This window comes from Chenopodium quinoa, unplaced genomic scaffold (genome assembly GCF_001683475.1).
Source record: "Chenopodium quinoa cultivar QQ74 unplaced genomic scaffold, ASM168347v1, whole genome shotgun sequence".
Lineage (NCBI taxonomy): Eukaryota > Viridiplantae > Streptophyta > Magnoliopsida > Caryophyllales > Amaranthaceae > Chenopodium > Chenopodium quinoa.
Window position 1 is genome coordinate 12,012,636 of NW_018745024.1, and position 15,326 is coordinate 12,027,961.

At 33.5% G+C, this 15,326-nt stretch overlaps 1 protein-coding gene and 1 pseudogene across 3 annotated transcripts; one reads left to right on the forward strand and one right to left on the reverse strand.

The window, feature by feature from the left end:
* Window positions 1–105: 105 nt before the first annotated feature.
* Window positions 106–5,384, reverse strand: LOC110708759 (2Fe-2S ferredoxin-like). Of its 3 annotated transcripts, none has more exons than XM_021886977.1 (9): window positions 5,136–5,384; window positions 4,424–4,515; window positions 2,984–3,066; window positions 2,448–2,512; window positions 2,091–2,197; window positions 1,825–1,874; window positions 1,660–1,742; window positions 1,465–1,586; window positions 106–1,073 (listed from the first exon to the last, which is right to left on the reverse strand). In XM_021886977.1, the coding sequence occupies exons 2-8, from the start codon at window positions 4,479–4,481 to the stop codon at window positions 1,511–1,513; spliced, it is 522 nt and encodes a 173-aa protein (XP_021742669.1). In that variant the 5' UTR covers window positions 4,482–4,515; window positions 5,136–5,384; the 3' UTR covers window positions 106–1,073; window positions 1,465–1,510. The 3 variants fall into 3 exon arrangements, with proteins under 3 accessions (XP_021742669.1, XP_021742668.1, XP_021742667.1); XM_021886976.1 differs by having other exon boundaries at window positions 106–1,076; window positions 5,136–5,383; XM_021886975.1 differs by lacking the exon at window positions 106–1,073 and having other exon boundaries at window positions 1,165–1,586; window positions 5,136–5,380.
* Window positions 5,385–7,044: 1,660 nt separating this feature from the next.
* On the forward strand, window positions 7,045–13,151 carry LOC110708760 (annotated as a pseudogene).
* The last annotated feature ends 2,175 nt before the right edge of the window (window positions 13,152–15,326 follow it).

Here is a 15,326-nt window from a genome sequence, read left to right on the forward strand (position 1 = left end):
GACATAATTTCCCTTCATTTTTATTTTTATTTTCTACTTCTATGTTTTTAATTTTTGGGAGTTTAGAGTCAGAGTAAGGGCTTATTCTCATTGAATGAACTGAACTGAGCTGAATATTTCATAAGAGAAGAAAATTAAGAGCTAAACTGAATTTCAACGTATGAAAACAGACCCTAATTTACTGTAAGATGAATTATGTTTCGTGAATGTAACTTGCCTCTTAAAACAAAATGTAAGGGTATTGAGACTATTGAGTTAATGAGAGTGAAGGATAGCTCAAGTGGTAAGAGCTTTCCTCCCGGTTCCAGGAGATCTTAGGATCGATTCTCACAACGACTGACATGGATTTTATTTTTATTTATTTTTTTTTCATCCCATGTGTTTATTTGGGTCTTAAATTAAAAATTTGCACAGTCCAATATAATTCCTACCAGACTGTTTGAAATGATTCCATAACATTTTTGTCCCAACAGTTCAAAAATGTCATAGCAGGTGAGTTATTTCTTTCCTCCTGATGTTTACATTCACCACACCAGCTCCGCTTCAATCTCCATATAGCCTGCTTCTCACACAATGTGCATGGTATCCCCCGTTGCGAACATCCATAACTTAAGCCACAAAGTCGCCTTTTATGGTCATTGTGAACATCCATGACTTTAGCCACAAAATCGCCTGTTATGGTGCAACATGCTGAAGCCGAGGTATTCAACTTTGAAGATGGATAAAAAGCATGTTACAAGGTTCAATGAAAATGACCTTGACATGAGTGAGCTTTTGAAGAAGATAACCACAGATAAGAAAAGAATTGTTACTGCAGAAATTGCAACTGGTGCATTTGATGACTTGATTTAGATGGAAAGAGAAGGTGTGATGATGCTATTCCATGTTAAGGGTTGTGTGGTTCGGATTTCCCTGCTACTGGTACACGAGGACTTTAACCATGTCAAAATAGAAAGTTTAATGCTGTGAGAATTGATACAAGTACATCCACGAAATAAAAGTAAGTATTACAGGAGGCCATAGCCCCATAGTAGATTTAAACACAAGGCAGCGCTCACTCCGCCTACTGTAGCCTGCTGTAGAGAAGACCAGGGTTAAAGTGTAACAGTTGGTACTAAAATATCTATGAAAAATACAGGGGAAAAAAAAAACAGATAATGAATATGCAGAAATATATAATTTAATATTCTCGTGAGAAACACTGCCGCAATTATTTTCCTAGTACATGAAAAAGCCTGAGTCCCTCCTACATTCCGTAGCAATTACTCAACAAAACTGAAATAGCTCTATAGCCTATGCTACCAAGTCTAAAGTTACATACTCTGTAAAAAATATTGAAACATTCACACTTGACGATTCTACAGAATAATAATCTCTCTGTAGTGTGTATAGAAATACTATTGGCTTGTAAATAACACAATTGGTAATTGGTTCAACTAAAGCTGCACTAAGCTGTTGTAATACCTGTATGGCTGTCTGATTTTGGCATGTTTCCATCAACTGCAAAGTTTCAAGTGGCCCCAGGCAGAGCCAAACGAATTCCATCTATTTCAGGCTTTGCTTCGATTTGGCAACCCAAACGAGACCTAGACAAGAAATCATTGAGATCAAGAACCAGGAGAGGCAACTCGAGTAAATGAACAAAGTAGATAAACTCACGTTTCTGTAAGCCCAAAGGCAAGGTCCAACATGTCATTTTCTTCGTCAGTTGGGTCCAGCAGTTTGTTGTAGTAATCCACATCCTGCCATGCAAAGCAAGCAAATGTTTAGACATGGGGACAGATGAGGTAACTATAACTCTAAGGATGATATTGACTGATTTACCATCACGATAAGGTGACATGTAGAACACGCACAGGATCCTTCACATGCTCCTATGAAAAATAAGTTGTTGAGTTACTTGAGTACAAACAAAGTTCGAGGGAACATTTAGCAGAACACAACTTGATTACCAACAACCAAGATAGCCATTATAAAGCAGCACTGGGAAATAAAACAGGTGTTCATAATTTCATGATTGGACAAACCACTGATCTTGCCCAAAGAGAAAAAGGTCCAGAAAGGGGTTTCAGAATGAGTTGAATGATTACCTTCTAGCTCAATGTCATTTGAAAGAGCAGCTTCTAGCATACTTGTGCCAACAGGAACCTTTGCGTGTTTCTGTGTTCCATCCGTTTCAACAAAGGTTACACTTATTCTGTAGTGTTACAAGAACAGTAGACAATAGAGTAAAGGGATGCAGGTGGAGAGGCTGGTAGGTTACATGATAAATTAAACAACAGACTAATCAAGGACAAACCACCTAAATTTGTGCCTGCCTATGCTATTGCTAAGTGCTAACAATGGATTCTTGTGAAACTACATTTTTTGGTTTAACAAAATAATGGTATTCTGATCAATGTTTAGATAGAAATTATATGTGCAGAGAAAACAGCAGGGATGCTTACGTTTGCTCAACTTCATTTTTATCATTGCAAGAGTCAGTAGCAGTATTACAAAGATATCGATGCACCTGCAAAAAAAAAAAAAACAGTAATGCATATGAGAATATGACAGTATAAACAATACTAAAGACTACCCTTATGATTCATCAACTGCCCAAATAGCAGTATCAGCTCATTCTAAGCAAACAGCCAACTAAGAATGTCCTGCATAGGGCTAGGTCATGTCTAAAGCATAATCATCAAGTAATTGCTACCAACAGATAGGTAAATGAAGCTTTCCTGCTTATATTAGATTGCAGTGAATTCAAAAACCTTAATATTAGGGTTACATTAGCAAGAGAAGCCTTTAAACATAAAGCCAACATAACCATGAACCATTGGAAAAATCAGCCTTTGCTATAGGTTAAAGGATAGAGGATCAAAGTATGAGTTCAGTAATACAATAACCACAAAGCCAGTAATGAATACCAGACTAGTGCATATCATTGCGGGTATCTATTTAAATAATCAAATAAATCCAAATTATGATTAAGTGATACCTGGGGAGGAAGCTGAAGCAAAGTCTGTACCCGGGAAGAAGAAACATTTAAATATGGAGCCTTTGGCATGCAAACAAATTTGCCTACCAGAATAAAGAAATTGGAATATAAAGTTAGGAAAAGAAAAAAAAAAACCCTCTGCACCTTTTCATTAAAAAACCATGGTACTTTTACCCAGAAGCAAAAGTTGTCATGAACACGAATTAAAACCTTATGATTGCTTATTGTGAAACCATACAAATAGTTTTATGAGACTTAATACTTTATTCATTGAACCACCAGAGCCCTTTCTTTCTAATTCTAAGTATTCAGCAAAATTACAAAAAAAAAAAAAAATGACTAATAAGAACAATTCATGAAAGCTTAAAAGAATTGCAGTTATTTTGATTTGCAATTACCCACCCTAGCTGTGGGGAAATGCAGAAAGCATCAGCTACCGAGGTATACCATAAGAGACCTCTTTGCCACCTACTAGGGCCACAAGTATAGGATACAATTCTACCAAATCCGTTTCCCTTTGTTTATTTTATCACATTTAATTGACATTTTTGCTGAATGTTTAGAATTGCAACTGTTGAGCATACTTTTATTATTAAGTTGTGCTAGTTTACCCAAAATCAAAGTACAGGTAAAAAAATCACTATGTTCGTATACTCAACTATTCAAAGCCCATCCAATGAATAATTTAGGTTACTCTCAATTTCCCAGCTCTCAGTACCACAGTTCAATCTCATACAAACCTGAGCATCAACTTGCTAAGGTTTTTGTTACGCTAGTATGATTAAGACAGCTATTACCTACAATGTATCAATCTACACGCAATATAGCTGTAGTAATAACTTCTAAAATAATGCTCACAGTCTATACAAGTGACTACTAACTTGTCATAGCAAAATTCTTTACCACGGAAAAAAATAGCCCCCATATCAACCTTCAAGTGAATGCCCCTAAAATTTTTATTACCCTATTAGACCTCCTACCAATGTATGAGAAAGCTCAAGGCGATTCAGAATTTTTCGTGCGCCTTGACTAAGTGAGGCACATATAATAAACAATAAAAAAGATCTGTAAAAAACTGTGATGTGCAGTGTGCCTCTATGAACCTCAGTTGTGCTTAATCAAAATCACTTTGCCTATACCTCAAAAAAGGGAATGACCCCTAACGCCCTGCACCTCAACTGCTCAAACACTGCATCCTACTGAAAATCTTATCTCAAAAGGAATATATCATTTTAGGCTTTTAGCTGAATGATGGAAACATAACTTATCACAATAAGCACATAAAAGCCCCGTATCACATTTTAGAAGTACAGATAATAAATAGTGCAATCTATCTAAACAAACATGAAAGTGATACAAAGAGTTAACAAACACCAAACAACCAACCATTTTAAGTAAGAAAATTTAATAGCAAGGAAATTTGAATATTCAAAAACAAACCTTGGGTTAATCTTTTAACTGCCTGAGCTCCAAGACCAGAAATTCTAGAAATCCACATATCTTAGCGAGTTTAGAGACTATATACTCACAACCTGAAATTCAAACAGAAAATAACTCGTCAAAGATGGAAAATATAAATACTTCAAGGATACAAAAGCAGCAACAATTGGGCAGTTCGCATTGAACAAAATCTAGATTTCAATACAAATAACGGGGTTAATTATGAACAGCATAAACCCAATCCGAATGCTAATTGTTAATAGAGAGATTTAAAATTGAATACACCTAATCCGAATGTTAATTGTTAACAGGATCATCACAAGAAGATGTTTTCAGATAATAATAGGTAACATCATTGCAAAATGGCTGAGTCCTCCATCCTAAACCATTGCTGCCCAAAATCAAAGCATTTACTCTGAACTCAAGCTAGCAATTAGACTAATACATTCGGAATTCCATTTATTAATTATTTTTCAACTGAAAGAAAAACCGCAAATTGACAAAAGCACATAAACCAATCAGAAGCTCGGAACAATCCATTGATTATGTAAAAAAAACTAAAGAATCAAAAATTATGATAAATTAGCGCCTATGATAAAATTATAAATTAGGGTAACATCCATTGCACAAATTGTCAACTACGATCAATAACAATAGAAATCGAATTAAAAAACAAAATTTGAGGAATGAGAGATGAATTGAATTAATGTACCTGAGAAGATGTTGAATGGAGAAACAAAGATTTGATAGTTTCACGAGGTATTTACTGCCGCAGTGTAGTGGTGGGCAGTGGGGCTGGCAGGGTTTGTTGCCGGGGAGAGAGAGTTCGAATGAGCGCACTGAAGCTCAGATAAATGTCTAATGTCTAACTTGTCTGGTTTGGTAAAACTAAAAAAATGCCTCTATAATGGGCAAAACTCTATTGTTCATGGATCGGATGGTGTCAAATTGAGTAGCATGAGTTTTTAACTCTCACACTCTAATCTAATCTAATTTACAAATATAATTAAAGAAATAACCGCTGACATCATCATTTACAAGTGTGAGATGAAATTAAAAATTGAAATGAACTGAATATTTTATATGAGATGAAATCACAAACTGAAATGAACTGAATATTTCATGTGAGATGAAATTAAAAACTAAAATGAACTGAATATTTTATGTGAGAAGGAAATTAAGAACTGAAAATAATATGAAGAGAACATGCCTTAAATATGTATATTTAGTAGTTTTTTTTTAAAAACATGTAACATATAACTTAATATGTACTCCGTAGTTTTAATATCATCCGCAATTACTGTAATAACTCGAGGCATTGCCCGACCCAAAAACTAGTTCAAAATAAAATGACTGAAGATTGTTAAAAAAAAAAATAAAAAAAAAGGAGAGAGAGAAAATGGAATAAAAAAAAACAAATGAGGAAAAAAAAACATTAAAGGATTACGAGTATATTTTAATTTGTTTGGTTCAATTAGGAAATAAGTCACTTAAAGTCTCCTAAATAAGTGGGATTCGGTAATTGTTGCTCAACCCCTCTAACAAGTCATTTAAAAGTTTATATAGTGATTTTCGGGTCAATTAATTATTATTTTTATTTTTTTTTTGCTTATTTTAAAATCTTAAAATGAGCCCAAAAAAAAAAAAAAAAAAAAAAAAAGGTGTACACCATGTATATATGAAAGGTGTAGCATAACATAACAGAATTCTGTTAGAATCTTTGCTAACTTGTCACTTGGCACACGGATTGCTGACTCTAACAAATGTTGTGGTCATAAGTTGATCATGTGTAGCAAGTTCAACATATCCCTCAATAAGTTCAGTTCAGTTTAGTAAATCAGAACAGGCCCTTAGTGTACGTATAATTCAGATTATACAACAAGCCATCATGAAAACTATTAGCTTCGCAAGACCACAATAGGTTTGTGAATAAGTAATTGTCTGATAATGAGCAAGGAACACGTCTCGTTTTGCATGCCAAGAATAACACCTAACATTGTACATCATTGGTAACTAATAATGTATTACTATTAAAAAAAAAAGTAATAATACATTATGTTTTACCCAATTAATCATCTACATATCCTATTGTATCTCTTTGTTATGGGTGATCCTAGTTTTTCTCTATTTGTCCTAAAATATTTTAAGGGATGAGATAAGGAACTCTCTTTTCCTTTTAATAACAAAGCTAGTAACAATTTTAAATTTCAATAACTTTTTATTAAAAAAAATATAATAAATGATAGCTATGTAGTTACAATTGAAATCAAATTCAACAAAAATAATCAGCCATGCCTTATTTTGTTTCTGTAATACCAAGATAACTTGCATTATGCTATAAAAATACTCAAACATCAAACCCCATGAAAAAACACACATTCCCTAAATCTGCAGCATAATTGTTGTTTGATTATAATCTTGTTTATAAGATAAAACTAATCTTGATTACCATTTTTAATTTGTAATCATCCACAAAAGCCTCTAACAAACGGTAACACCGCCATTACGGAAAAATAGGGATACGATTACGGAGTAAAAGAATAGGATAGGAATACGATATACGGAGTAATACCAAAGACTAAGGATATACTCAGATACCAAATTTATTTATAAAAGAATAAGGATACATTCAGTTAAGGTACCACTTATTATAACGTCATTAAAACGGATCAGTATCAATGAATTTCTCTCTATCTCCATTTTTCTCTCTCTTCTCTCTACTTTTACTTATCAGGTAAATATTCAAACTATTTTTTTTTTTTTTTTTTTTTAGTTTGTTTTATTTTCTGAGTCTATTGTGTTGCTTCAAGTTGCTATCAATCTTTCTGCTTTATACAATAATCGTGTTTAGTTGGTATAGTCTCGTGGCTTGTGCCCGTGACTTGTAGTCCAATCTCGTCATCATCAGTGCCTTGTGTGCTTCAGAAACATTTTATTTCTCTTTTAGTGTTAAATCTGTATGTTAATGTTTTTTTTTCCTTTAAATCTGTTAATGTAAGTCCAAGAATTGAGAATTTGATGAGGAAAAAATAGTTTGGGCATCCCTTAATTTTAGGCTTATTAAAATGTTAACCTGTTGTGTTTTAGTACAATTTTTGGTTGTTGTAATTATAGGACTACTTTTTTTTTAACTTAGAAGATAAAGGTGTTGTAATTCACCACTTTAGTTTAAGTAGAAAATTTGATGATTGAGAGCTGCTAAATTTGACAGAAAGTGTATAATTTCTGAAGTGGGATTATCGTTTGTGCATAGTTCTTTTGTGCTAATTTTTTTTAATTGAAGTTGGATGTGTTTGTTGTCAATTGATTCATTAATTACAGTATGTGGGATGTTAATTTGTCCCAACATCTTATAATAGAAATGGGTTCATACAATTTTGGGAAAGGTTTGGGATGGTGTAGATGTGGTTTAAGAGACAATTGTGAAATAAGTATATACTAAAAAATCGGTTTTCTCGGTTATTATCATGTTGCTTAGCTCTAGGATGCTACTAATTTTTGTTAAAGAAGCTTTAATTTAAGGTAAATGATACATTTTGAAAAATGGGGTTTGAGACTTTTAGAGTAGTGGTAAGTCAAGCATGTTAAATTGCATTGAAAGAAGATAGTAAGATGCTGTTAGTTCAAGGGATTATATTGTATTGTTGTTAACATGTGTTGAGCTTAGAAGTGTGGTGAGCTAACATTAATGCTGCGTTAACAGGGTAACATCTAAAGGCTTAAGCCATGCACATCCAAAACATGCTGTGACACCACCAAGGGGATGGAATTCGTATGACTCCTTTTGTTGGACAATATCTGAAGAAGAATTTCAAAAAAATGCAGAACTTGTTGCTAAACGGCTTCGTGCTCATGGATATGAGGTCTGTGTTGTGATAGATTTGATTTTTACAGTATTTGCTCCTCTCATTTATCATTTCTACCATTCTGTAATGACATTTTACCTAGAACTGACAATTTCTTTAATTTCCTAATTTCCTTGCAGTATGTCGTGGTTGATTACCTCTGGTATAGAAAAAAGGTACCTGGAGCTTATACAGATTCTTCAGGATTCGATGTCATCGATGAATGGGGAAGAATGCTTCCTGACCCTGATAGGTGGCCTTCATCCAAGGGTGGGAAAGGATTCACCGAAGTGGCCAAAAAAGTGCATAAAATGGGGTTGAAATTCGGAATTCATGTTATGAGAGGAATAAGCACACAGGCAGTAGATGCTAACACACCTATCTTAGACACCAGTAAGGTATTGTTTTCAATACGGAGACTCATTTGTTAGTTGTTCCATTGATATTATCTTTTATATCAAGTTCTCTTAAGGACTGAGCAAAATAAGTTATTTTTTGCCTGGTGTAACATGGTTTAGTTAATCTTGGACCATTTAAGGCATAATTACAGTATGAACACTATAAACTATGGATTGCTTTGTTTTTCCTATTTTTATTCTTGGTTCCCCTCTTCAGGGAGCTGCTTATATTGAGAATGGAAGAAAATGGACTGCAATTGATATAGGGATGAAAGAAAAGAAATGTGTGTGGATGTCACATGGGTTTATGAGTGTGAATACAAATTTGGGAGCAGGAAAAGCTTTTTTACGATCTCTTTATGAACAATATGCTGAATGGGGAGTTGATTTTGGTAATTTTATGGCTGCTTAGTGCTTACTAAACTTCTCGTACAAAGTTCATCATGCTCTTCATTTTAATACCTTTGTTCAGATCAGATTATTTTGGTATTGTCTTACAAAATGTGTGACGTGATCATTCCAATTCGTCAGTACTGGAAAATATATCTAATGCTTACTACTGGATCTCGTTTTGATTTCTTTGAATGTCAATATTTTTTTTAACTCAATAAGAGCAATAGATAAACATCTGACATTCTGACATGCTTCTGCAAGTGAGATATAATGTTTTCTCACTTTAAGTTTTTGTCACAAGTCTGGAATGTGTATTTATAAAGTACAAACTTATATCAATCTCGAGGTCACATAATGCATTAGGTTGTTTAGTATTATGTTAATGCCCATTATTTTGCTTACATATTATTCCTGTCTTGATCCCAGTGAAGAATGATTGTGTTTTCGGGGATGATTTGGATATAAAAGAAATTAGCTATGTATCAGAGGTATCGAGATTATAAAACTCTGCTAATTCATAGAACCTACTCTATATCTGTTAGACCTTTTACTAGAATATGTTTGACTCTGTGTAGGTTCTTAGGAAACTTTCACGTCCAATTCTATATTCTATATCCCCTGGTACAAGTGTCACACCTGCTATGGCCAAGGAAATTAGTGGATTAGTAAATATGTACAGAATAACCGGAGATGATTGGGACACATGGGGAGTGTGGCTGCACACTTCAACGTAACAAGGTGAATTGGGTTCTTACTGTCATGTTCATCTATGTGCATATCTTCGGGTGGATCTAGTGTCTTTTCTTCTTTCAATTTGGCTACTTTCCTTTACTAATATTATTACTCCTTTCTATTTCCTCTTGTTCAGAGATTTTGCAGCTGCGAAGATGATAGGATCCAGTGGTCTGTTGGGGTTGTCATGGCCGGACTCAGATATGCTGCCACTGGGGTGACTCACTGATCCAGGTATGTAATCACACTCACAAATACCCTCCTGTACTTTATAAAGGCCTGATTTGACTTGAATGGTAAAACCTTACTAGCTTAAACCATAAAATTTGAATTAAGTTATTAAGTGACTTGAAAATTATTATTTTAGATTTATCATAAGACATTTTTTTTATTGATGTACAATGATATGATATTATGGTCAATTTATAGCTTGACCACAAAAAGACAGAAGTGGCTTGTTTATTGGGATTTTTTTTTTTTGGCTAAGTATTTAATTTAGAAGAAATTTTATAAGAGACTTTTATGGACTTGGTAAGTCTTGCTTCTGAAGAAGTGCAATATGATTGTAAAACCTATCCTGCATGAGATTTTAATCTTTAAGGGCCATTACATAAGAACTATCTTCACTTCAACTTGGCACGGGAGGTTCTGGTTTGTCAGAAATTGGCTAATAGATTTATTAATGCTAGATTTTGGTGCAATCATGGACCTAAAAGGAAAAAGGATTTTAATTTGATTATATTTTATTGTTTAGCTAAATATTAACTTAAATAACTAAACCAAATAGGTTCTAATGAAGGCCCACACAGGAATTGCAAGCTAAATTTCAATGAGCAGAAGACTCAGGTGAGTAAAGCTTGTACGAATGAACTGTGATTCTTTACAATATTGTCTTTGTACCTTGATTTTCTTAACTATTTGGGTTGTGAAACTTATTACCAGATAACTTTGTGGGCTATGGCCAAGTCTCCACTTATGTTTGGAGGAGATATGCAAAAACTTGATGACACCACGTATAATCTCATCACTAATCCTACCATTCTAGAAATCAATGCTTTTAGTTCACATAATCAGGAGGTTTGTTTTGCTTCATACTGAACTTAAGCACTAATTTGTCAAATTCAACCTAATGAGCTGATATTTGTGGGGTTTTTTCCCTTTACAGTTTCCTTTCATTACGAGCTCTGATTCTACCAAAAGTGACCCCTCATCTCATTCATCACATAAGGAAAACATTCAAAGTTTTCACACAAGTTCGTTGGCTCTTGAGAGTTGCAAGGAACCTAAAGCAAAAGGCTGGTTAATTAAATCTGTTGACCACGGTTTTAACCAAGTTTGCTGGAAAGATAATTCTGAAATCAATGAGGCGCCCTTCTGCGTATACAAAAGAAAAGCACAAGTTACATCGTAACTAATCTAGTTCCTTTAATATAACCTTCAAATTTTCTTATTGTTACATCGTAACTAATCTAGTTCCTTTAATATAACCTTCAAATTTTCTTATTGTTAGCTTTATGCTTTTCTTATCCTAATGAAATGGTTCTCTAGAGATGAAAAGCACTATGGAACACAATATGATGCAAAAACTCATCTATTAGAAACGTCCGAGGCAGAACTGTGTATTGAGGCTTCTTCTAGACAAAGACTTACTTCACAAGAGTTCAAGAGGGGGTCTTCATCTCCATGCAAAAGGGATTCCAATCAGGTAGTTTTTTGTTTAAAATGCAGTATATATATGCTAAAATACTCTGAAGGATATATCTAGCATCCCATTTGGTAGGAAATAATTTGCAGAAATGGTAATGTACTTGTATGTAATTTTGTGAGATATGTTATGTGCCAATGTTCATGGTGATGCAACTCCATTTCCCGTGTTTTTCTTCATAATTTTTTATGGTAGGGGTGAAGGCAAAGTATTACCATAGACATTGGCATGGGAATTTTCTCACACCACTATTTATTACCAACAAACGGGCCATGAGCAGTGGTCCTTTTAAGGAGCCATACTCGAAGGTGAGCTTTTAAGGAGCCATACTCGAAGGTGAGATTCAGGGTGCAAGTCCCTAGAAACATTCTTGCCCATGTTGGGCAGGTAAATAGGTAGTTATGCACTTATGTCAGTGTGTTGCGCAGATCAAAGGTAGTTTATGATGTTGAGACTCGGCTAATGCATGTTGTCCAAAGTTTTGTACTAATATACAGTGGTATATCTATACTAGAGGAACTTTTCCTATCAAGGGCTAATGCAGCTAAATTTTCAGATGTGGGAATTAAATATGAATGGCACCCTTGCGAACAGTTATTCTGGTTTATGTGCAATTGTAAAGACGGTGAAAGGTAGTATTTTGAAGTTTTTTTTTTTTTTTTTTTTTTTTTTTTTTTTTTTTTTTTTTGGGTGTACTTTAAAAATTAGATTAACTTAAATGTGCTCCTTATTTTTTCTTTTCTGTTTTTTTGGTCCTTTAGCTAACGCTTTCCCTAAAGGAATTCGCTCTTGGTTGCCACTGGAAGAAAAGGTTTGATTTAATTTCTAGACTTAACAACAGTGCATATTGTGCAAAATTTAAGCACTACATATCCAATTATTTACTCTAAATTGGCTTTCAGATGTATTTATGTTTTATAATGTCATCTATATTTTCAGGAGAAGTGTATCTCGCCTTTTTTAATCTAAACGAAGGGAAGACAAAAATAACAACGCACTTGTCAAATTTGGCAAAGGTACTTCCTGATGTGAAACTCAAAGATTTATCCAAATGCGGAGAAGTTTGGAGCGGAAAAGACTATCATATAAGAAAAGGGTCAATTTCCATGCACGTAGAAGCGCATGGAGCAGCATTATTTGTTCTGGCAAACAACAGTGAATTAATCAAAGTAATTAGCATTGGTTATAGAGTTAAGGTTATCTCCAATTTTATAGTGCTTATTCCCTTGAACTTTATTGTGGGAATCGGAATGTTTATATATGGCTAAATTCCTTTTTTTTCTTTTTTTTTTTTGACAGATGAATGGCTAATTTGAAAGCTTGAGAAAAAGGTTTGTGGGGAGGAATGGAGAGCACCCCTTAATCTTCTTAGTATGGGAGATGGTTCAAGATTATGGATGTTACAAGGCAATAAAGGTTTTCATGGTATTCATAATCTTATTTTTGCATCCAGCCATAGGGCAGACATGAAATCTTTTACACAATGTTATGACAATTAGTATTATGCGACTGCTGGTTTCTCTCCTTTACACCTCATATTGTTATGCTGTCTACTTATTTGGAAGTTTGTTGCTAAATGTATTATACGTGTGCCGAACAGTATAGAGGGAAAATAGCATCAGACTAAGGAAATAAATGGGGAAAAATAGAAAATACTTTCGCTTGGTTTCAGAATAACAGGTTGGGACAAATCCAGCAAAAAGTAAAAAAAATAATCTAAACTATTGGCCATCTTCTCATTTTAATATAAACTATATATGCTTTTATTTAGAATTAACCAACCAACCAAAGTATAGGGGTAGTTTGCTCATACTAGTTTAAGCAAGTTAGTAACCTGCTAAATAAGTTAAATTAAATATGTGGATTTCACTTTTAATTTTTTTTTTATTGCATTTTCTCCTACTAACTCATCTAACCACCGAGATTGTAGTACCATTTTCATGCTTTTTTTTAAAGTTTGGAGTTTTCTCCATGGAACCATCATCAAAGAACAATTTCTCATGTATGACAATTCGTTTTCAAATTTTGTAAATTTTTATTTTAGCCTAATGTAAATTACATCTTTAATTTCAAATTCATGTCAATAAATAATTAAAATTGAAAAAAAAATGTGTTGGAAAGAGTAATAGTAATAATAACAATAACAAAATCTAGTGTTGAACCCTTTGGTAATAAAGATAGTATTATTGCATGGGTTGAATTAAATTTGCATGGCAAATTGGTATTATTTATAGCAGTGTATATGTCGGTTTACTTGCTCCACCGACTTACTACAATCTTCTAGCTTTCTCTAGATTTCTCTTTACTTTCTTACATAAATTAGAGTTTTCAAGATACTAGTCTATTCTAGAATTATCTAGTTAATTGTAGATATTACTTAGCTTTTTCTAAATTACATTTTTTTTTTACATTGTACTATACGATAAAATTCGTACGGAGCCTGAATTCCAATCTATTGGGTTAGCCGGAGTCCATACTTATCTTTTATTAAATCAGATTTAATCCTTATAAAACACTTATTCTATCCGACATAGAATTCTTTATCTTTTCAAAATAAATAATAATTATAATTATCAATCCTAATCCCTTTAGAATTCAAAACAACTATCCGGATAATTCTAAAAGATTGAGATAAATTCTAATGACTTTAGGAATACAATTATAATTAATGGACCCTCCACATGATCATTGGACCGTGCATAAAACCTGATTTGGGTCCAATTTAGTATTTAAGTCATAACTTTCTTGATATAACTCGGATTTGGTCTTATAATATATCGTTGGAAAGCTATTTTTAAGCCCTATCCAATTAAACACTTATTGGACCCATATCATGGACCAAAATAAACTGCATTTGACGTTTTTCATAAATAGGATACGAAATGAAAGATTTTCGAAATAATAAATGAATTATTTTTATTAAAACATATTAGAAAAACAGGAGAATTTATGACTCTTCAACATTTCGCCTCGCTCAATATTCAATTACGTAAAAAGTACTTATCACTGGGTTTGGTTTTTGGAGAAACACAATCAGGTGTCTACAATTTGGAATATTAAAAGAGAATTTTTATTATGGTTCATATAAATTTTTATTGATGCTATAAGCATGAGGAAAGAGTTACTTAAGTGTCTAAGGAATCGAGGATTAAATTACATTTTGGTGCCTAAGTGCACGTAAGGTGTTTCCAACATCGAGGGATATGATTTGTGGTGCATTATGCGTTTACGGTGTCTATGACACCGAGGTAGATTAAAAAAAAGTTCAAAATTAAAGATTATGTGGTCACTAATTTTACTTGGTTGCTTGAATGGTATTGATCATTGTTATTGCTTTGGTTTGTGAGTCATCACCAAGTCAAATACACATGTAAATAACGTAAAGTGAAAGAGGTTACGCACCAAAAATCTTGGAACGTATATACCTTGAGTCTGAAATATATGGCCGGGCAAGGCAGAAGAAAGAAAATAAGTCTTCGCCTGAAAGGCGCCCGATCGGGCGCGGACTCTTTCTCACCAAAAGGCGGGCCCAGCTGAGCAAAGTCTGCGTGTTTTTGAATGGGATTTTGATGTTTTTATAGCTTTTTTTAATTAGGATGGTTTAGCTTAAGTATAACTACGTAAGTTAGAAACAACTACCTCTTCTCATTAGTTAATTTCTCATATTTTAGTTTTAAGCTTTGGATTATTACTCTTGTTCTCTCTCTACACTTTTGGTTTATGCAATTCATTATTTCCGTTTACTTTGGCAACAATTTCTTTCCCTTTTATTTTCAATGATTTAATTGCTTTGATTAATCATGTCTTGTTTATTTGCTTTGCTTAGTTTA